The sequence below is a fragment of the Hylobates moloch genome, unplaced genomic scaffold (genome assembly GCF_009828535.3).
Source record: "Hylobates moloch isolate HMO894 unplaced genomic scaffold, HMol_V3 SCAFFOLD_10, whole genome shotgun sequence".
Lineage (NCBI taxonomy): Eukaryota > Metazoa > Chordata > Mammalia > Primates > Hylobatidae > Hylobates > Hylobates moloch.
The window spans coordinates 45,144,481-45,168,022 of NW_026652285.1; the positions used below are offsets into that span (position 1 = coordinate 45,144,481).

The window sequence follows — 23,542 nt, forward strand, 5'->3', positions numbered from 1 at the left end:
CTGGCATCAGCTAAATTTTACTAATGTGCTACCTGGTTTGAGGGATCAGCAGTATGAGTAGGTGATGGAAACAGCTGCCTACATACTACTTAAAACCTTCCAGCCAGAAAAATATCTCCCTGCACCTGTCTGGCATAAAACCTAAGTCAAGTTGCAACTCATTCCTCTCGTTCTGTTTTCCCTTTTTCTATAAAATTCGGGAAAAATGTATGCATTTCTCCAAACTTAATTGCTATTCTAAAAAGAAGAGGTAGCTTTCCTCTTCCCTACTTTTCTCATCTACAAACTTCTAGGCTACCATCTTTTGTCTTTTCTATATTTGAACTTTTCTAAATAAACCACAAGGGTGCTAATGGTGATAATATATCTGGATAGTGAGATACGGTATTTTAAAATGTTCAAATCTTAAAAAATAAACATATGCCGATTTTTCAAGAGTAATATAGGAGCTATTTAAAAATAATAGACTTCTGGCCAGGCGCAGTGGCTCATGTCTGTAATCCCAGCACTTTGGGAGGCTGAGGAGAATGGATCACTTGAGGCCAGGAGTTCGAGACCAGCCTGGTTACCATGGTGAAACCCCATCTCTACTAAAAATATAAACATTACCCGGGTGTGGTGGCAGGCGCCTGCAGTCTCAGCTACTGGGGAGGCTGAGGCAGAAGAATCCCTTGAGCCTGGGAGGTGGAGGTTGCAGTGTGCCGAGATGGTGTCAATGCACTCCAGCCTGGGCGACAGAGTGAGACTCTGCCTCAAAATACTAGTAATAGTAACAATAGACTTCTTTAAAACAAGTAATGTTAAATAGCATACTAGAGCATTGTTATCAATGTGTCACTTCAGCATCAATTGTTAAGTGCCTTGTATTATATTCGTATCACTTAAGATTTGACATGTAGTATATATAATAATACGACATTCACTAATTATGCTAGGGAAATGTTACAGTAATACTATGAAAGCTATTAATTTCTACTCCTAGAGGTGGCAGAGAGAAAATATATTAGTGTAAGTTCCATATGGGTAAGACAATATCTGTTTCATACAGTCATGCCCACAGTGCTTAGCATGGTGCCTATCATAATATAGATGTCCAATAAATATTTGTTAAGTGAACAAACTGTTAAAGAATATTTATAGGGACTAGCACTATATTCTCATAAAAATTGACAAAATATGAATTGAGCCATCTCTCTATTGTCAGTAAATACAGAGGTGGGATACTCACAGGCATAACTACACTATACAGATAAAGTAGTTTTGGGGGGCCGAGGGTGCTGCCTCTATGGATAGGCAAACCTGGGTTCTCACCTAAGAACTGGAAAATGGAGATCATTATGATTTGCTATCCATTAAGGCTTCCCACTCAGAAGAACACACGGTTTTAAAAGGAACGCATTTATCCCATCTCAAATTTTTGGTGTATCTTTTTTTTTTTCTCTAAAGCATAACGAGCTTGTCAGAGTTTCCATGGTGAACACAGGGCACCATGGAAACTGATAGATTTAGCTACACGAAAAGAATAAATAAAATAGGCAGGCATTTATTTCACTGTACAATGACAACTTCTCTCCTAGATAAGAGAGGAAAAGTGGCTTCTCATTTAAACTGCTTCCCTGCACTCTCTGTACCTCGTGAAAACCTGAGTTATTTTCGCTAGCCCATTCTACTGACCTACGCTGATTGGATTCTTGTTTTTCTCAAGGCCCATTATTCCCTTTAGTTTTACTGCGGGCTAGATCTGAGTGTCACCAGCAACTGCTGGAAAACCATGTACAATGTGAAAGTTGTAGATGACAGCCCACAGTGCGGTGGCCAAGTGAGTCATGGCAAAACTGAATGAACCATTCCTGGGAGTTTACTGTGATGAGACAATGTATGAGAACAACTGGACTCAAGATCCAAGTCCATCCTATACTAACTGCACAGGCAAGCCAACCTCCCTGAACCCCAGTTTCCCCATCTGTGGAGTGTTTAAAATACATCCTCTTCCTATTTTATAGGGTTGTTGAGAGGCTCAAAATTAGATAGTAGAGGAGAAATCCTTTTCAAACAGTCAGGTTCTAGCTAGCAAAAAAGACTGACTGACTAAGCTACAGGTATAACTACATTCATGAGATGAGCAAAATGTCAAAGCTAATCATGCTATGGTCTAGGTTTTGGCCTCAGGCAATTGGAGGTTTAGAACACGCTGATCCCACCCCAGTAGTTGGGGAGTTTGGGGACTACTTGGCTCCATCTGAAATAGAGAAAATTGAGATTGTAAGAAATGAAGCTTTAAAATTTTTCTGTATGTTTGAACATTCTCATGAAATGTTGGAAAACTAAATAAATGAAATAAAACTCATCCTTAAGTTCTAGTCCCAATGAATTGTTCACCATTAGCACACACCCACTATAGCCTCTTAATTTTTATCACTAAAATATAGGCACTAGAGCCATCTCCTGCAATTCAATATTCATATAAATCTATTGAGCACCTCCTAGTGACCAGGGACTGTGTTAAGGGGATGGATACACAGAAAGAAAGAGGACATGGTCCTTCAGAAAAACACATCTTCTTTGGGGTATAGATGAGTAATGGAACAATTGCAGCACGCCCACAAACTCAGGGGAGGAACACTAAAACTCTAGAGCAGAAATGTAAAGATATCCTGGATAAAGGTGAGGGGGGTGGGGGGAGTGGGTGGGACAATGAGGCAGACATGGTGTAAGGTGGTAAAAGGGCACCACAGGCAGAGAGAAGGGTGTGAGCAAAGCGGATTCATAGCATATGGGAGAGTGGAGGTAGCCAAGCCTGAAGAAGCAGCCAGGGAATATTCCATGCCAAGGCGGGGCTCTTTTTTCTGAAGGAAGTGAGATGTGGGGGTGGAGCACTAATGATGCTTGGGCTGTGTTTTGAGGGTGAATATGAAAGCTCTGTACTCCCTCTTTCCTCCAAACCTCTGTAGCCAGGAGAATATTTCCCTGGGGATACCAGAATGGGAGTCAAAATTGCAGGAGGACCAGCAATTTAAAGGAGTTGCCAAGTCCGAGAGCGGAGTCTCACCCTGTTGCCCAGGCTGGAGTGCAGTGGTTCAATCCTGGCTCACTGCAACCTCTGCCTCCCGGGTTCAAGCGATTCTCCTGCTTCAGCCTCCCTAGTAGCTGGGACTACAGGTGTGCGCCACCACACTTGGATAATTTTTTATATTTTTGGTAGAGACAGGGTTTCACCATGTTGACTAGGCTGGTCTCGAACTCCTCACCTCAAGTGATCCACCCGCCTCAGCCTCCCAAAGTGCTGGGATTACAGGCATGAGCCACTGTGCTTGCTGGGAAGCCAAGACTTCTGACATGTGGCTGAGCCCTGCTGCCTGGCAGTATAGCACCCAGGGCTTCTGGATCCTGGGCCCAGGTACCTACAACTTGACTGGGAGTGGAAGTGGAACTATGCGTTGCTCAAAAGAGCTAAAATTTACCTGAGGAGCACTAATGCCATGTCACCTGGAGGTTCATGGCCAATCCTTCTGCTTAAGACGATTTTTTTAAAAGCATCATAATGATTATTCATCCTATAAACCACATAGTAACAACATTAAAAAACATCAAAACAAAACTCTCTACCTAGCAATTCCGTTATCTCAACAGAACAGCATACATTGTTTGATGTACCTTTTCAATTCCAGCCAATATGCTTATAGCTTTTCATGGTTTTAATTGTAGCATAGAAGCTGTTTTTTGTTTGTTTGTTTGTTTTGTTTTGTGTTTTTGAGACCGAGTCTTGGTCTGTCACCAGGCTGGAATGCAGTGGTGTGATCTCAGCTCACTGCAACCCACACCTCCAGGGTTCAAGGAATTATCCTGCCTCACCCTCCTGAGTAGCTGCGACTACAGGCACGCACCACCACACCCAGCTAATTTTTGTATTTTTAGTAGAGATGGGGTTTCACCATGTTGGCCAGGATAGTCTCAATCTCGACCTCGTGATCCACCCACCTCGGCCTCCCAAAGTGTTGGGATTACAGGCGTGAGCCATCGTGCCCGGCCAGAGGCCATTTTTGAAAGCTTAATATTGTGGCTATATATTTCTCCTGTTGTTTTTAATAATTGGATAATGTTCTATCAAGTAGGTATATTCTAGTTCATAAAACTAGTCTCTATTTTTTTTGACATTTAGGTTTTCATTAAAACCTAATAATTAAAAAAATTATTAACCGTATCTGTTTTAGGAAAGTAATACATCTGTTGGAAACATCTGATTGAATCCTATCTCAAACGCCATTTTCTTCACCTTTCTGTCTGAGGTTTTTGTGTATACAAGGGAATGTTTTCAGTGTGCTGGCTGTTGGTACTGCCAGGAGGGAGTGTGGTCGGCAGAATCACGAGAAAGTGACAAGGAGCAGGGACAAGTATAATGACCTCAGCTGCAGAGATTCCTAATTCTGGATCCCTGGTGGGGTGATCAAGCATCTGTGTGCATGGTTCTGAGGGTTTTCCTGAATGGCCTTTCAGTGCTAAAACCAGGAAAGTGCCTGGTAAACTAGGATGAGTTGGTCACCTTAGACATTGGTTATGAGTGAGCTGAAGGAACTGAGAAGGGAACGAATCATTTCTATAAGCCGGCCCTGTGTCATGGAAGCAGCAATTCAGAGAAAAACTGCTCACACACTGCAATGAAACCCTCACCCTTTATGTAGTTGTCAAAATAGTTATTTGTCTCAGGTTATGGCTCTGCTCACAGAAAAACCACCCATTCATTTATTCAATAAACATGTATGGAATACCGGCATTGTTCTAGGCATAAGACACATTCCCTGCTCCTGTGGTGCTTCTGTTATTGGGGTGTGTGTGTGTGTGTGTGTGTGTGTGTGTGTGTGTATTGGTGAGAGGGAAACAGGAATAAACTAAAAAACACAAAATAAAGAAGGATGGACACAATAAATGCAATGGCAGAAACAAGATGGATTAGTGGAGTAGAAACTGCTGGGAGTCCGGTGCCACTTGGTGGTCAGGAAAGGTGACTCCAAAGAGCCTCACATTTGAGACAAATCAGTGGTGAGAAGAGCTGCCAAGTAAAGCGCCACGAGAGGCATTAGGGGCAGAAGGAACAGCACGTTAGAGGGCCCTGAATGGAAGCCAGCTGGGTTTCATGGAGGAACTTAGTGAAGGACCCTGTGGTCATTGTGTAGGGTGGGAACGCTGACCCTAGTTATGACCCAGTCCAAGCTCCATTTTCATAAGTGGGGACGATAAGGACACCGAGGCCCACGTGTCTTGTCCACAGTCTCTTGATTCCCAATTCAGCACCCATGGTACCATTGCTGCCTATTTGACTTGAGAACTTAATTTTCTCCCCTTGTACAACTGGAAGTAAATAAAAGAGATTCATTCATTTTACACGAGAAAAATTGGTATTGGAATTGTTCGTGGACAAACACAAGAACCAAAAACATTAGCCTCAAGGTGAAGAGAGGAAACTTGGGGTCCACAATGACACCCAGTTTAGGGGTCCCCAGAGAGGCTCTGTAAGACATGCTTCCAGAACCATCCAGGTGAGGACCAATACTAATTCTGCAGTCTACATAAACTAAAAATGAAACTGGTCATAAGGTAGGCAGCCCCAGCTGACCTTTCACCTGTGCCTGAACTAATGCAAGTACAGGACCTGGGTGCTACAGGTTGAAGAAGTGATCCTAGGAGTTGAAGGGTCAGAGGAGCCAGGCTGACACAACTCATAGAAGGTGGAGGAAGCTGATCTTCTGAGCCTCAGCTGTGGTCGATCTTGATAACTGAAAGAGTTAACACAACCAAAACTAACGCAAGGGTGGGGAGAAAGACCACACCCCACGGGAGCGCGGAGCCAACTCGCGGGAGAAAAATCCTATTGGCATTGAGGAGGTAGGGAGCCAGCCCCTGGGCGCGGCCTGCAGGGTACTGGCAACCGCCCGGGTAAGCGGGGGCAGGACAAGGCCGGAGCCGGTGTCCGCCCGGCAGCCGCCCGCAGCTGCAGATAGTCCCGCTGCGCCTCCGCCGCGTGCGCCCTCCTCGACCCGCGGACCCGCGCTGCGCTCCGCCGCTGACATGTGTGCCGCTCAGATGCCGCCCCTGGCGCACATCTTCCGAGGGACGTTCGTCCACTCCACCTGGACCTGCCCCATGGAGGTGCTGCGGGATCACCTCCTCGGCGTGAGCGACAGCGGCAAAGTAAGCAGGCGCAGGGTCGAGCGCACTCCGACGGGCGGGAGGATAGGTGCAAGGAACCTGGTGCGGTGCTTCGCGTAGCCCGGCGTTAGCTCGGTGCGCAGGGAGCGCCGCGGCTCCGGAGTTGAACTTGAGTCTTTGGCTCTTGGGCAACGCAGAGAGAACCCTGGCGCTAGGTTCGTGGGCTGGCTGGGGAGTTCCCAGAAGTCGGGAGCAGTGGTGTGCTAACGCCACAACTGGCTCGACAGCAGTCCGGGCTGCGGTAGAGCCGGGAGCAAGGATGTCACCCCCCGCTCCCCCGCCCCCCGTTCCAATCCTAAGATACCAGCAATAATCTTCAATCTTGCTTCAATCATCTTTGTTTCCAACACCTAGCACTGTGCCTGGCACAGGAGGCTCTCCATAAATGTGGTTGAATTTATTGTGAAAGAAATAAGAGGAGGGGGTCATTTGATTGATGTTGTTTAGCGTGTCCAGAACATAGAATAAATAGAACTGATTACATTCACCCTATCATTCAACAGAGATAATATACTAACAATGCAGGTTCCACAACTTGTAATACTAGAAGGGATAGTCCGAAAGAAATAATTCATCCATCTCTTTTCCTTCCTCTCTCTCTCATACACACACGCGTAGACACACACACACACACACACACACACACACACCATAGCCATTTGCATCAAAGCAAGCAGTTCCATTTTAAGGTTCAAAATGTCTTCTTTGAATGTATCTTTTACACTTTCTTTTCCAAAATCAGGATTTCTACAAATGACACAGGTAACTTGATGTCTAATATTTACTGTTCCATACACACATATAGTGACTATATCAGCCATGGCCTGGCAAGTTTGATAAGTGAAGCCATTCCATTTTTTAGAAGAGAAAAAATGATAAAATAAATATGGAGATGGGATTTTTTGAGCTGTTTTCCAACTACTGGTTTGGTTAGCAAAAGTACACATACTTGTGATTTGTCAAGTTGAAGATACTGTTCTTGACTAAGATGCTACCGAGTCGGTGACAGTTTTGAATCGTGACTCTTACATTTGGGGGTAACTGAACCCTGTTTTCTCATGGTGCTTTAAAAAATACTCTTTCTATGCACGTTCAGGGAGCCTGCTGTTGTGTTTCCAAGGTGATAAAACTCTCAGAGCTCTCCCAGGGAGATTCTGGTAAACCCTGAGACTGATGAACCCATGCTTGGGGACTTGGTCCTCAAGTTTCAGGGAACTCAGGTTTGGGGCAAGTCCCAGGAAGCAAAGGAATGGAGATTGCTAAACTGGTGGAAGATTAGAGGTGTTATTTTAATCACAAGAAGCTGTTCAACTCTTGGGTTTCTTTTTTAAAAATTAATTTCCCATATCCAGAATTTTAATTGGTAGGGTAGCAGGCAACTGGCTTTACCAGTGGAGAGGAATAAGAAAAGGAAGTAATAAAAATACCTTTTCTGGTGCTTGTACAGAAGAAAAATAAAAGAGTTTCCCGAACACGCTATTAGTAGTTGAGTCAGGGAGTCTATTCCTAACTAAAAATCATACTGAAGTTATAAATTTAGAAAACGTGCCCTTCCCCCACAAGACGAAATTACTTAGGAATCAAATACAAAGGTGAGTTAGTCAGTGGCTGGAATGTATGGTATACAGCTCCTGAACCAGTGGATTGCTAACTGTTGCTCTCCTCTCCTCCTAGGTGCAAGGCAGTTGATACCTGGCTGTGTTTAAAGAGAGGGCATGCCATACATATTTCAAAACTTGACATCTCCCATTTCGAAACGGAGAATATCTTACTTTTAGAGTTGCTGGGATAAATATATTATTTATTTAAATATTTCAAGGTTCGAAAAAGATCATAATACCCCTTTGGAATACAGAAATATGTTGAATTATTATGATCTGTAATTTTTTTTTTTCGAGATGGAGTCTCACTCTGTCACCCAGGCTGGAGTGTAGTGGCTTGATCTTGGCTCACTGCAAGCTCTGCCTCCCAGGTTTACGCCAATCTCCTGCCTCAGCCTCCCGAGTAGCTGGGACTACAGGCGCCACCATGCCCGGCTAATTTTTTTTGTATTTTTAGTAGAGTTGGGGTTTCAGTGTGTTAACAGGATGGTCTCGATCTCCTGACCTCGTGATCCACCTGCCTCAGCCTCCCAAAGTGCTGGGATTATAAGCGTGAGCCACCACACCAGCCAGTGATCTGTAAATTTTTACTCCTAAATTTTTAGGAGCTCAAACCTTGCAATGAATCAGAAATATCTGGGGGTGCTTGATAATATGCTGATTTCTGGGCATCATCCTCAGATACTCTGAATCTATAGACCTGGAGTAGGCCCCAGGAAGTGGCATTCCAACAAGCATCCCAGGAGATTCAGATGCAGGTAGCGGGTGGATTATAGTAGCAGGTGGATTACATTTTGAGTAACTGTAGCACATAGTTTCTGTGATGGGACAGGTTGTGTGAAGTATCAGGAGCTTATTTCTCCATTGCAAGTTCAGATCTGGGGTAGCATCTCAGCGAGAGGGCACAGAGCTCACTCTGTTCTTCTGGTCTCGCTTTTAAACTTTATTCCTTATTTTGTATAACTTCATTTAGGCCCAGAGAATGCTAATGACTAACTGCTCTTAATGCATCAAGTTAAAGCTCATTCAAAAGCAGGTTAATTAAAAGAAATTATCTAGCCAACTTTTTGATATAAAGCAAAATACAGAGTTATACTTTCTGCTCAAGTAGCATGTAGCTTTTAAGAATATAGACTCTAACATGTTTAATTCATTTGCAAATATTTAATCTTGAGATATTGCATGCTCAAATATTACTAAGTTGCCTGATTCTTCCCACATACATCAGGGTCAGGTTGACAGTAAAGATGCATAAACATGCCTTGGGCCTTTTAATGCACACTTACCCAGAAACAAGAGTGAGGAAGAGATTCATTTTGAGGTTGTGCCCTGGGGTGGCAGGAGCAAGTCCAGTGGAGAAATAGAGACTTGGGTTCAGGTCAGAGTCTCTACCACTTACCTGTGCTGAGACCACAGGTGAGACCTAACCTGCCCGAGCCTCCATTTCCTCATTTGTACAGTCAGATTTCCTTTTGCTATTTATTAAATGAGATAATGTATGAAAATGCCTGGCACTTAGTGGATACTTAACATGTACCATGTTCATTCTATTCCCTTTGCCTCCTAGCAAATCCTTAACCTCTTGCTCACTGTGACATTTTGCATGTTTTCACATGGTGACATGCCAAGAGGTAGAGAAGGAAGCCACGGCCTGTGATGAACTGTATGGGGTGGTCGCAGAACCTTAGCTTTTTATTCTCACTGCTTATGTCATTGATCCCCTGGGACCCAAAGATGCACCCCGGAAGAAAGATCAAGAAGCATTTGGTGCTAGATTCACTAGCAAGCTATCTTTAGTATCTCTTTTAGACTTGACAATGTCATTATTTCCACTAACAGATGAGGAAGTTGAGACTTGAGAAGTCATTCATTCAGATACGGTGGTGGTGTAGCTGGATTTTGAATTAGTATGGGGCAAAGGCCACGTTCTCTTTACTGTAGCTGACTGCTTCTCTAGGGCACAGTCCTGGACCTCAAAGAATCTGCACTTTGGCAAGGGAGCTAAGACTTGTAGCTGTAATAAAGGTGGACTCATTCCTGAGCCAAACACTGGGGTTATTGCTGGAGATAAATTGATGAACAAAGTATGCAAATACTGCCCTGCCCTCTTGAGGCTGATGATCTGGTAATAAATTAACAGAATCTGCCATGACCTATCAGAACTTGAACTAGTTAGGGGAAGGCTTTCCCTAGCGTGAAGTGACATCAACATTGCGATGTGAACAATGCGAAGTTAAGTAGGTATATTAGTCAATTTTCACATTGCTGACAAAAACAACCCAAGACTAGGAAGAAAAAGAGGTTTAATTGGACTTACAGTTCCACATGATCGGGGAGCCTCAGAATCATGGCAGGAGGTGAAAGACACTTCTTACCTGGCGGCGGCAGGAGAGAATGAGGAAGATGAAAAAGCAGAAACTCCTGATAAACCCATCAGATCTCGTGAGACTTATTCACTACCATGAGAACAGTATGGGGGAAACTGCCCCCATGATTCAAGTTCTCTCCCACTGGGTTCCTCCCACAACACATAGGAATTAGGGGAGTACAATTCAAGATGAGATTTGGATGGAGGCACATCCAAACCATACCAATAGGTAAGGTGGACAGGATTGGAAGTAAAGAAGAGCCTTCTAGGTTGAGAGAACTGCCTGTGACTGCCTGTGCAAAGGTCCTGGGGTAGGAAGGAATGAAACAGTCAAGGTAGTTAGAGTCCAAAGGTTGAGGAGAAGGCTAACACAGGATAAGGCAGGACAGGTAGGCAGGGCTATGTTATGGAGGGCATCAGGGATGGTGGGATTGTGTCATGATTATATTTTGTGGTTATAAAGGTCATTCTAACTTCAAGATAAATGCATTGAAGAGAAGTTGAGTGCAGGCAAGGAGGTCAGATAGGAGCCTGTTGCAGTATTTAGGTAAAATGGAATGTGGTTTAGATGAGAGAGGCAGTGTAGTTATCAATTGAGATGTGAACTCCTAAGAGTACCTCTATCACTTATTACCTGTGTGAATTTGATCAAGTTCCTTACCATTTGTATCTCCAAATTTCTTTATGCATAAAATAATTACTATGGTCTACCTAGTAGGGTTGTTGAAAGGATAAAATGGATTAATAAGTGTAAAATATATAGAATAATGCCTGGCATGTAGTACATGTCCATTAGACTTCAGCAGTTATTGTCAGTAATGAAGATGGAGAGGTGGATAGAATCAGTAGCTATTTAGATCAAGTTGACTGGATTTGATGATAGCTTACATATGTAAGGTTGGAAGGCAAGTGCATCAAGAGTGATCGCAAAATGTATGTAAATGTGTGTAAATAGTACAGTGGGGCACAAGTTGACCAGTGATAGGAAAAGCTTCTTGAAAGAAGTAGTAGTTGAATTGGACCTTTTAGGACTGGAACATGCAAAAGAGGATTATATAGCCCTGGTGAAAAGAGTGACCCACTGTTCTTCAGTTCTGAAGACTGCTGGGAGGAGAAAGAGTTCTTTCTCACCTGAGGCTACTTTACCAGAAGTTCTCTCAGTCTGAATCACAAATCCTAGTGATTGTGTATCATCCTTTCCTCCACTTCTGCCAGGCTCAGCAACTCAAAATATGCTGTTGGTCCTGAGAAAGGAAATTGGGCTAATCCCTCCCTTCTGAGGCTGCTGAATAGGAGCTTGTCTTTCATCAGAAAGATGCTTTCACTCCCAATTATTACAAGATCATCTTGCAAATTCCCATTTTCTAGAAGGCTGATTGCTTGTTCAAAATGCTCATGGCAAACACTGTTGGTTACCCACTCAGCAGTCATGACCTCTTTTTCCTTATTAACACCTGAATTTGATCAGTCCATGATAGACTCAGCCTGTGGATACATCATGGTGTAAGCCAGTCATGGTAATCCTTTCTCCATTTACCAGATACTTATTCTTCCAGCTTCCTGGTAGCTGAGGGTGGCTAGTGATAACATTCTGACATACAGGAAGTTTGCTCAGGAGCTTCTAGGATGTGGGAAGAGAAGCCCTGCCTTTTTTGGATACTCTCATATGAAGAAAAGATACTTGGAACTGCTGCTGCCACCATGTGAGACTGTGAGGAAAAGATTAAGGGGATTTCAGAGACACCAGCCCATTCTCTAACATCACTGAGCAGTTGAACTACCCCTACCCCTGGAACTGTCTACCATCAGACTTCTAGACTTCCTTTTTTTTTGAGATGGAGTTTCACTCTTGTTGCCTAGGCTGGGGTGCAGTGGCACGATCTTAGCTCACTGCAACATCTGCCTCCTGGGTTCAAGCGATTCTCCTGCGTCAGCCTCCCAAGTAGGTGGGATTACAGGTGCTCACCACCATGCCCAGCTAATTTTTTGTATTTTTAGTAGAGATGGGGTTTCACCATGTTGGTCAGGCTGGTCTTGAACTCCTGACCTCAGGTGATCCACCCACCTTGGCCTCCCAAAGTGTTGGGATTAAAGGCGTGAGCCACCATACCCAGCCCAGACTTGTGAGATATGAAATGTCTTTATTGTCTAAATCTCTGTTAGTTGGGTACTGTTCATTGCAGCCCAATGCACCCTCATTACTACACTGCTTTTCAATGAACAATATTTTACACTTTACAAGAATAACTGCCTTCTCCTTCTCCTTATTGGCCTTTCCGGGCACCCGTATCAACAGTCAAGCCCAGCCAATTTTCCTGTGGGATATCTGTGTGCATATTCACTTCCATTGCCCCCATCTACCCTTTAGTGTCTCTGAACTAAAATATAACAGGAGACCCTTAACTGTTTTCTCTCATTCTAATATTTCCCCCACATTACTGACATGGGTAGTATCATGTATCTACTCTTCTATAACCATCTATGGCTCACTATTGCCTCTAAGGTTCAAATGTCCTGGAAGATGTTCTAGGCATGACATTATTTGGCCCCAACCTATTCTCTAATTCTTTCTGTTGCTTCATTTCTCTGTCTGGCAAGTGGGAATAGGATTACCATGACTGGTTTACACCATATTGTATCCATGAGCCAAGGGATGTCTATCCATGCAAATTTCTCCCTGTTTTGCAGCACATCATGTCCTTTTATGCCTCCACATTGTTGGCACCAATTTCTCTGCCTGGAATAGTCCTCCTTTTTATATCCCCATTTCCATTTTACTTCTATCAAAATGAAATCTTGCTCTTCCTTTAAGGCCCAGCTCTGATCTTCTCTTTTTCACAAAGGCTTTTTGACCACCATTCCCAAGTTGAAATAAATTGCCCCTTCCTCTGTTCTTCCATAAAATTTTTCATATATTTCAAATCAGTATTTTACAGGTAGTTAAGAACATGGTTTCTAGAGTCAGATTATGTGAATTCAAATCAAAACTCTGCTACTTACTTGGACAAATTTTCTGACATAGCTGAGCCTCAGCATCCTCATTTAAAAATGTGGATTAAGGCCGAGCGCAGTGGCCCACACCTGTAATCCTAGCACTTTGGGAGGCCGAGGTGGGTGCATTAGGAGGTCAGGAGATCGAGATCATCCTGGCTAACATGGTGAAACCCCGTCTCTACTAAAAATACAAAAAATTAGCTGGATGTGGTGGCAGGCGCCTATAGTCCCAGCTACTCGGGAGGCTGAGGCAGGAGAATCCCTTGAACCCGGGAGGCAGAGCTTGCAGTGAGCTGAGATCATGCCACTGCACTCCAGTCTGGGCAACAAGAGCGAAACTCTGTCTCCAAAAAAAAAAAAAAATGTGGATTAATAGCACCTTGATAGAGTTGGGAGGCAAGTGAGATAGTGTGTTGTTATTATTTTTCTTTCTCTGAAGTAGTTATTCCAATTTGCCTTTGAGTATACTTAGCTTTACAGAATGTTCTCACTCACTGAAATGATTTAAAAGTTTTTGGAAAAAGAGAGGTGAACTGGAGAAAAGGTAACCCTTACTAAGTCATACTGTATTTCAGACACTCTGCCAAATCCCTTACAAATCAACAACCTTGAGACAAGGTAAGGACACCATCATCATCATCATCATCTCTACTTTACAAATGAGGAAACGGAGGCTCAGAGAGTTACTTGGCTGCAGTCACAGCAAATAAGTGGCAAAGGCAAGACTCAGAGCTATGCCTCTCTGATGTCCAAGGTCCGTGCTCTCCAGGAGACCCTGCTGTCTTCTGTCATGGAGAGGGCCAAAACTCTATTGTCCTTAAGGCCCCTTCAACATTGTCATGTTGTTTTAGCACAAAGTAGGTGGTCAGTAAAGTGTGTTGAATGTGATGTGTAATACAAAAACGAGGCAGGCAGATCACGAGCTCAGGAGTTCAACACCAGCCTGGCCAACGTGGTGAAACCCCGTCTCTACTAAAAATACAAAAATTAGCCAGGCATGATGGCAGGTGCCTGTAATCCCAGCTACTCGGGAGGCTGATGGGGGGGAGCTGCTTGAACCCAGGAGGTGGAGGTTGCAGTGAGCCAAAATTGTGCCACTGCACTCCAGCCTGGGTGACAGAACGAGACTCTGTCTCAAAAAAAGAAAAAAAGAAAAAAAGAAAAAAAATGAGTTTGATAGAACAAACCTTTGTCAGCAAACCCCACCTTAAAACCCAACTGTGTCAATGAGTTTATTTACAGCCCATTGATTCATGAGTTTAAAAAAAAATTGAAGGCCAAAGCAATCACAAGGTAATTATAATTTAAAGTGAGTTCTTCTAAACTTACATATAATGATATAAGAATTTTAAAATTCCAAGATTCTCCAGAAGCTTAAATGGAAAAATAAAGTGCATCATAAGATCATACATTTCCCCACCCTCACACATGCACACCCTTATACACTCATCTACGAAACACAGTTCTGGAAGAAGGTATTAAAATAAAAACTTAAATAATTACTTTTGTAGATTGGGAATGGAGATTTGGAGCTGTGGAGGATAATTTTTATTTTTGTATTGCTAGTTTTTAAAATTTTTGTTTTGCTTTTATAATGTAAAACCAGTTTATTTTATTTTAAAATTTGTATTCTTTTTCTTAATTGCAGTAAAAGATGCATAACATAAAATTCACCATTTTAAAGTATATGATTCAGTGGCATTTATTGTATTCAGAATGTTGTACAACTGCCACCACACTGACCATGATCTAGTTCAAGAATATATTCATCGGCCGGGCGCGGTGGCTCACGCCTATAATCCCAGCACTTTGGGAGGCCGAGGCGGGTGGATCACGAGGTCAGGAGATCGAGACCATCCTGGCCAACACGGTAAAACCCCGTCTCTACTAAAAACAAAAAAATACAAAAAGAAATTAGGTGGGCATGGTGGCGGGTGCCTGTAGTCCTAGCTACTCGGAAGCTGAGGCAGGAGAATGGCCGGAACCCGGGAGGTGGAGCTTGCAGTGAGCCGAGATAGCGCCACTGCACTCCAGCCTGGGCAACAGAACGAGACTCTGTCTCAAACAAAACAAAACAAAAAAATATATATATATTCATCACCCCAAAGGGAAACACATTGCCCATTAAGCAGTCACTCCTTATTTCCTCTCTTCTTCTCTGCAACAATCACTAATCCGCTTTCTCTATCCACTTGCCTATTCTGGATATTTCAGATAGATGGACACATATAATACATGACCTTTTGTGTCTGGCTTTTTAGACTTAGCATAATGTTTTTAAAGCTCATCCATGTTGTGGCATGTGTCACAATTCATTCCTTTTTATGGCTGAATAATATTCCATTGTGTAGATATACCACATTTTGTTTATCCTTTCATCAGTTGATGGACATTTGAGTTGTTTCTGCCCTTTGGCTATTTGTCAGCAGTGCTGCTATAAATATTTCATGCACATGTTTAAAAAAGCAGCTGGTTAAAAAAAATCTTTTTATGGTTTCCCATTGCCTAACCCTGTGATAAACCCAGGCCTGGCCTTGCTGACTGTTTGCCCAACCTTCCATGTTGTTAAATTCCTTTGTGTCTTTGTCTTTGTCCATGCTCCTTTTTCACCTTCCATCCGCTGGATGGATACACATTTCAAGACTAAATTTAGGTGTTACCTCCTCAATGAGGTCATTGCTGGCATAGCTTCCTGCCTTCCTTCCACAGACAGAGTGCAGTGGTACAATCTTGGCTCACTGCAATCTCCGCTTCCCAAGTTCAAGCAATTCTCCACCCTCCGCCTCTCAAGTAGCTGGGACTACAGGTGTTTGCCATTACGCCAAACTAATTTTTTTTTTTTTTTCTATTTTTAGTAGAGACAGGATTTCACCATGTTGGCCAGGCCAGACTCAAACTCCTGACCTCAGGTGATCTGCCCACCTCGGCCTCCCAAAGTGCTGGTATTATAGGCGTGAGCCACCGCCCCTGGCCTGTGTCCTACTCTCTACTCAGTGCCTCCTTACAACTCTAACTTGATCTCATGAGTCTCCCCAAAACCTGACCTTGAAGGCAGGTTCACAACTTTATCACCTTTGTGTTGACAGCACTTAACACATGGTGGGCACTCTGATGAATATTTCTTCAGTAACTGGTGCTTGGATTTTTTTCACCACAGGATAACCAGGTTATCTTCCAAATAACCAGTTGTTTGAATAAGAACTCTGTTTTTTTCTAATCTAGATGCCAATGTATGTGGTTACTGGGAGCTGTAATTAGTTTTATGTCCTGGCGAGTAATTAAGAACCCTAGAAGAGTACATTTTAATTAGAACTCTGAGACCTCATGAAGTTCTCAAAGGCCGTTAACTCTGACTATGTTAACGACCTGCAATAATGTAGATTATAAAGGCCTGCTTGCTTCTTTTGGTTTTGTATTATGGTTTATTAAGTGTTTGCTTTTTCATAAGATGGTAATTTACTTGAAATGTTGCTTGTAAATGCCACTTACAATTTACAGTCCTGGAACATGGTAGACCCTCCATAAGCAATAGCTCTTGTTATCCATCGCCTGTCCATCACAGTACTTTACACAGAGCTTTTGCGCAAAACTAGCATTCAATGCATGCTTTTAAATGAAAGAATGAATAGAATGGGTATATGCTCTGCACAGAGTAGACAAGAAATAGTTAATCAACATTCTCAGATGGTTGTAGCCAATGTGCTTGAAGGTGCAACACAAGAAGTAACATCGTTGGTGATGTTACTGCAGATGTTACTTCCACACACTGCTGCAGAGTTTTTCTCCTGAGCTATTTAACCTATAAATTGTTTCCTTTTAGCCTGTGTAGAGTGGTCTCATGTACCCTTTAACCCTTTTTGGAAATGCAAAACACAGAAGCCATTCTGGGTTCCTAGATGAGTGGGGACACTTGTGCCTCCTCACCATCCTGCAGAGCGTGGGCTCAATGGTTTGTGGCGTTACTATGCTTGGAGCTCATGAGAGCTGACAATAGCTGATGGAGAGCAAGGATCTCAAGGTCTTAGGGATAAAATGGTAAGCAAAAGAGGTGCGGTTCCTGTCTTATTTGCACTCGGAGTCAATAATCAAATTAGTATGGATCAGTATACAGTTTCTAAAAGGAAAAAATGCAGAGCGCTCTGGAGATGTAAATCAGAGGACTTGGCTTATTTTGAGGAGATGCTTCAAGAATGTAACCCCAAAGAAGTCATGTTGGAGCTGAGTCTGAAGGTTAAATGGGAATTAACTAGGCAGAGAGAGGGAGGGGAATGGCCTGTGCAAAGACCCAGAGGGGAGGAGGAACCAGGAACCAGGTGGCAAAGAATGGAGGAGGAGGAGGTGGTGGAACTAGATGAGGGCAGAGAGAAACAATAGTCATTCCCATTAGCCCAAGAGCAATGGAAAGCCTATGAAGGGTGTCAGAGGAAGATAGGTCAGATTTACATTTTTTTTTTTTTTGAGACGGAGTCTTGCTCTGTTGCCCAGGCTGGAGTGCAGCGGCGCTATCTCGGCTCACTGCAAGCTCCGCCTCCCGGGTTCACGCCATTCTCCTGCCTCAGCCTCCCAAGTAGTTGGGCCTACAGGCACCCGCCACCACACCCGGCTAATTTTTTGTATTTTTAGTAGAGACGGGGTTTCACTGTGTTAGCCAGGATGGTCTCGATCTCCTGACTTTGTGATCCACCTGCCTCGGCCTCCCAAAGCTGGAATTACAGGCGTGAGCCAACGTGCCTTGACGTAGGTCAGATTTACTTTTAAAAAATATATTAAAAATAATTTCAGAGTAAGGAGCAGAATGGAGCAGAGGAAGACTTGCTGGAAGAGGTGAGTTAGAAAATGACTGCAGTGGACCACAAAAGAGACAAGTAGATGGTAATAGACATGGAGAGAAACAGGGAGATCTGGGAGATGAGAAGGAGGTAAATCAATGGGATTTGATGACAAATGGATACAGAAGGAGAGGGAAGAGCTTTCCTGGGTTTTAGGCTTGTACAACTGGATGGATGTGGTGGCTGTCACTGAGTTTTTGAAGTCAAATAAAATATAGAGACAAATCTCTGAAATGAAAACATTTTATTCGGGAAGAAAAATTGCAATTTGGGGGGCATGCGCACAGACCAACTGGCCTTCAGTATGTCCCATGAACAAAGAGAAAGTTAGAAGTTTTATAAAAAAGAGAAATGTTACATATTGCTCTTTGAGAAAGTTCATTGGCACTAGTAAGGTTTGAGGGAGCTGGCAAGTTTTGACTGGTAAGTGACAGTAACAGGTAAAATTCTTTTTTTTTTTTTTTTGGACTGAGTCTTGCTCTGTCACCCAGGCTGGAGTGCAGTGGCGCGATCTCAGCTCACTGCAAGCTCCGCCTCCTGGGTTCACGCCATTCTCCTGCCTCAGCCTCCCCGGTAGCTGGGACTACACGTGCCCGCCTCCATGCCTGGCTAATTTTTTGTATTTTTAGTAGAGATGGGGTTTCACTGTATTAGCCAGGATGGTCTCCATCTCCTGACCTTGTGATCCGCCTGTGTGGGCCTCCCAAAGTGCTGGGATTACAGGCGTGAGCCACCATGCCCAGCCAACTATTCTTAAAGTCACAGGAGATTGTTTCAGCAGCTATTAGATAAAACTGTTTCAGGTGCAGGAGGCAGTTTCAGCAGCCAGGCTTGCATAGAATTACGTTCTTGGAGCAATGTTTTGTTCCCTGAGTGCTTTTACCCCTGACCTCTCTGTTTTAGTTGGGTATGACAAGAATGACACATTTGTTGATTAACTTTCACATAGGGAAAACAAGAAGAGGTCCAGCCAGGGAGGGTGGATCCAGAGGTCTGCTTTGGTCATGCTGAGTTGAGATGCTTTTGTGACATCTACATGGAGATTTGAAGCAGATGTTGACTTGCTGGTCTGGAGCTCAGAGGAGATATCTGAACGGGTGATATAAAATGTAGAGTAAAGGTTGAGAAGACAACAGGAACTAGACTAATTCCTCTTGTTGAGTTTAGAGTTAAAGAGAATGAGTAGGATGAGGACAATCCAAATATCAGAGGAAGACAACGGGAGGGTATTGTCATAGAAGGCAAGAGATGGGAATACTTCAAGATGAAGGTAGTAGGGTGGCTGTCATGTTACTGAGGCATAAGAACAACACTGGAAAAATTTCCAGTGGCTTTAGAAACCTCAGGTAACTGTTGACCCTAGGAAGCTTATTTTAGCACAGGGAGAGGGTGGCAATCAGCTTGGGTTAGGTTTTGGAATGAGTGGAAGACAAGGACATGGCAGATAGTAATCACAGACAACTCTTTTGAGATTAAAAAAAATGTGTAGTGTTTTATCATATGAGAAAAATAATTGCTTCCAACAGCAATAAAATGCAAATAAGTTACGTACCTGTTATTCCCACTGCTTAAGTTATCAGAGGACTTTTATACAAACATTTGCATTTGTAGCATTCTGAGGAAAAAATGCTCTGGCTGGGCTGGGCACGGTGGCTCACGCCTGTAATCCCAGCACTTTGGGAGGCCGAGTCAGGCAGATCATGAGGTCAGGAGATCGAGACCATCCTGGCTAACACGGTGAAACTCTGTCTCTACTAAAAATACAAAAAAAAAAAAAAAAAAAAAATTAGCTGGGCGTGGTGGCGGGCGCCTGTAGTCCCAGCTACTTGGGAGGCTGAGGCAGGAGAATGGCATGAACCCAAGAGGCAGAGCGGAGCTTGCAGTGAGCCAAGATCGAGCCACTGCACTCCAGCCTGGGCGACAGAGCAAGACTCCATCTCAAAAAAAAAAATGCTCTGGCTGTCCTCTGGACTTCAAATACTTTGCTTAGGTTTCTGTGAATCTTTAAATTTCGGGTGACTTAAGTGCACATTCAATCTACTGAATCACAATTCACTTGTGCTCATATTCCTGTATTTGTATGATTTTCCCCAGCCTTCCTGTATTGTATGGTGAATAACTTCCTTCCAAGGATGTTTCAAAAGTTAAGAAAGCGTGCTGCTGTTGCCCATTTACAAGTATTTAATTTCAAAGGGTGCCAAAGCATTGGCAAATATATGTGTCAGAGCTTATAGTTAGTTGCAGCCTTCTTAATAATCATTTTACTATTTTATCTCAAATATAATCTAGCATTTCAGCGTCACTGGAAATCTTGGTAGGTAGTCAGTATTTTTGTTTGGAAGTACAGGATACCAGCAGTGAAACACTTCATTTTATTAACGTCAAGCAAGTAAGGCATTATTTTCCTATAAACGTGAGGTTGTTTGAAATGAAAACAAACAAAACCAGGTAAGACAATAGAAGCAGATGTTTTCTCTATTTAAAAATGCGGCTGGTATGTGAGGTATGTGTAGGGAATGGCTAAAAAGAAAATAAAAATAAAATTTAAAATGCAATTTGGATTGGGCGTGGTGTCTCATGCCTGTAATCCCAGCACTTTGGGAGGCCGAGGTAGGCGGAGCATCTGAGAACAGGAGTTCAAGACCAGCCTGGCCAACATGGTGAAACCCCGTCTCTACTAAAAATACAAAAATTAGCCGGGCGTGATGGCGGGTGCCTGTAATCCCAGCTACTTGGGAGGCTGAGCGGGGAGAACTGCTCGAATCCGGGAGGTGGAGGTTGCAGTGAGCTGAGATCATGCCATTGCACTCCAGCCTGGGTGACAGAGCGAGACTCTGTCTCAAAAAAAAACAAAAAATGCAGCTTGTTCCTAGTTAAGCATTTTAAGATTTCCCCTCTTCCCCAAGGGAAGAGAGAAAATCTTACCCCTCCTTCTGTTCTTCCCTTCTGGGTGAATGACTGTACAATGAAGATTTAATCTAGTTGAGAAAAACAACACATAGATGACTCACATACAACCTTTGTATGTATGAATGGAGGATTGTATAATCATTTGTTTTTCACTGTCCTAACAATCAAGTGGGAAGGAGAAAAATAAGATTTATGCTAGATTTATTTCAGTTGCAATTAAAAGGAAATCTATCCCTGTGATCTAGACAGGATTGGATGTTTCAAAAGTGCCAAATCATTGAGCAGATAGAGTAAGTGAGAAGACAATAAGAGAACAAGATTTGGAAAGGAAATGATTTAACAGTTACGCCAGTGTCCTCACTCATATGCAGGAGTTGAAAAAGTTGATCCTATGGAGGTAGAAAGCAGAATGTTAGATACCAGAGACTGGGAAGGATGTGTGGGTGGGGTGGGGGTGGGGGAATGAAGAGAGGTTAGTCAGTGGGTACAAGGGCAGCTAGATAGAAGTTATCAACAATGTATTCTACATTTCAAAGTAGCTAGAAGACAGAACTTGAAATGTTCCCAACACATAGAAATAATGAATACTCAAGATGAGGGATCAAATACCCATTACACGTTCTATGCATGTGACAAATATCACATGTACCCTATAAATATGTAATATATTATTTATCAGTAAAAAAACTTAAAAATGTAATTGTGCCAATATAAACTTATGTATCAATTTATATTTGTTCATGTCTTTTGACTTCTCCACCTTTTTGTTCACACTCTTCATGCCCTTACTCTGTTTTCTCACGTATATTTACCATACTCATCATTTCCTCTAGAAACACCTGGGTTATTCTGTCCTCACCAATTTCTTTTTTCTCAGCGTTTTCATAGATCAGTCCATAATGTCAATTTGGTGCTTAGAAACATATCGTTGTGCATTGTTCTCGATTTTTCATAGGCATGTAAATTTTATTTTCTCTACCAGAAAGTAAATTCTTGACAGGCAAAGATGATTTTGAAACTGACCCAATAGTTCCACAGACAGGTTTTTGTTGTTGTTGTTGTTGTTTTGTTTGTTTGTTTTTGGATGAACATAGAAATTGACGCTTTTGGTCTAAAGCCTGAAATTTACATTTGTTTTATTTGGGTTCCTTGTTTAGGAAATGACCCCCAGGCCTCTCAAAAGTATCAAAGAACTGAAACTAACCAGATACTGCATCCAGACAATGAAATGCCAGGCCTCTCATTCATCATGATTGCTTCCTTAACCCCTCTAGAGTTCCTGTTTTCTCATACCTTTCTTCCCTGCTATATAAACCCCTCATTTTAGTCTATCAGGGAGATAGATTTGAGAGGATCTCCCATCTCCGCAGCTGCAGAACCCGATTAAAGCCTTCTTCCTTGGTGATAATCGTTGTCTCAGTGGTGTTTCGGTAACAACTTCTTATATATTTACCTGAACCCTTAGCAGTTTGATGGGCATACATTTAAGAAATAAAGGATTCCTTGAATTGTTATCAGTTGAAATGCTGCATTTCTGAACATGGCAAAAAGTGGTCTAAGAAGCATAGCTTAAGCAACTTTCTGTCCAACACTGGTGTTTCTGCTCCCAGCCTCTGCCTGCAATGTGTGATTGGCATACAGCCTCTCACAGGCCCTCAGAATGTACAGGCATAACTTTCACAAATGAACCTGGAAGATAATTTGTAATTTTGTGGAGGTGTGTATTCCAGAGCAGCACACTGGTGTGCTAATCAGTATCCCTTCACCAGCCAGTGAGCCTTGCTGCTCATCAGCATCAATACCTCAGTGTAATATCTTGCCCTTGTCATATATGCAGAAACTCTCAAGAAGTAGTTGAAAAACAATCAAAGCCTAGCATTTTAGTAAAGTGTTACAGTGGTTTTGAGAAAATTGCTGACCAAAGGAAGATGTGCACCTATCGAAGTAGTAAATTTTTACTAGTGTTGCTGCTGCCATAGGCTATCAGCTCCCTGAGAGCAGGGATTAAGTGTTACTCACATCATTCCCTAGTGCTGGGGTACATCACCTGGGAGATAGAATGTGCTCAGCATATATTTGAGGAATGGCTAAATAAGGAAATGATTATTTCTAATAAAAGGAAAAGATTGGGCAGGGTGAGGTAGCTTGTGTCTGTAATCCCAGCAGATTGGGAGGGAGGCCAAAGCAGGAGGATCACTTGAGCCCGGGAGTTTGAGACCAGCCTGGGCAACACAGGGAGATCCCTCTGTACGAAACAAACAAAAAAACACGAGCTGGGCATAGTGGTGCGTGCCTGTGGTCCCAGCTACGCAGGAGGCTTAGGTAGAGTACGGCTTGAGCCCAGGAAGCTGCAGTGAACTGTGATTGCACCACTGCACTCCAAACTGGGCAACACACTGAGACCTTGTCTTTTTTTTTTTTTTTTTTTTTTTGAGATAGAGTCTCACTCTGTTGCTGAGGCTGGAGTGCAGTGATATGATCTCAGCTCACTTCAACCTCTTCCTTCCAGGTTCAAATGATTCTTGTGTCTCAACCACCCAAGTAGCTGGGATTACAGGCATGCACCACCACGCCCAGCTAATTTTTGTATTTTTAGTAGAGTTGGTTTTGCCATGTTGGCCAGGGTGATCTCAATC

General features: G+C 43.0%; 1 protein-coding gene across 4 annotated transcripts in view; it reads left to right on the forward strand.

The window, feature by feature from the left end:
- Positions 1-5,888: 5,888 nt before the first annotated feature.
- GDA (guanine deaminase) overlaps positions 5,889-23,542 on the forward strand; it is a 101,534-nt gene continuing 83,880 nt past the window's right edge. For all 4 annotated transcript variants that reach the window (XM_032164287.2, XM_032164289.2, XM_032164288.2 and 1 more), the window contains exon 1: positions 5,889-6,186. In XM_032164287.2, the coding sequence (XP_032020178.1) occupies positions 6,064-6,186 (123 nt within the window). In that variant the 5' untranslated portion in view covers positions 5,889-6,063. The remainder of the gene's footprint in view (positions 6,187-23,542) is intronic.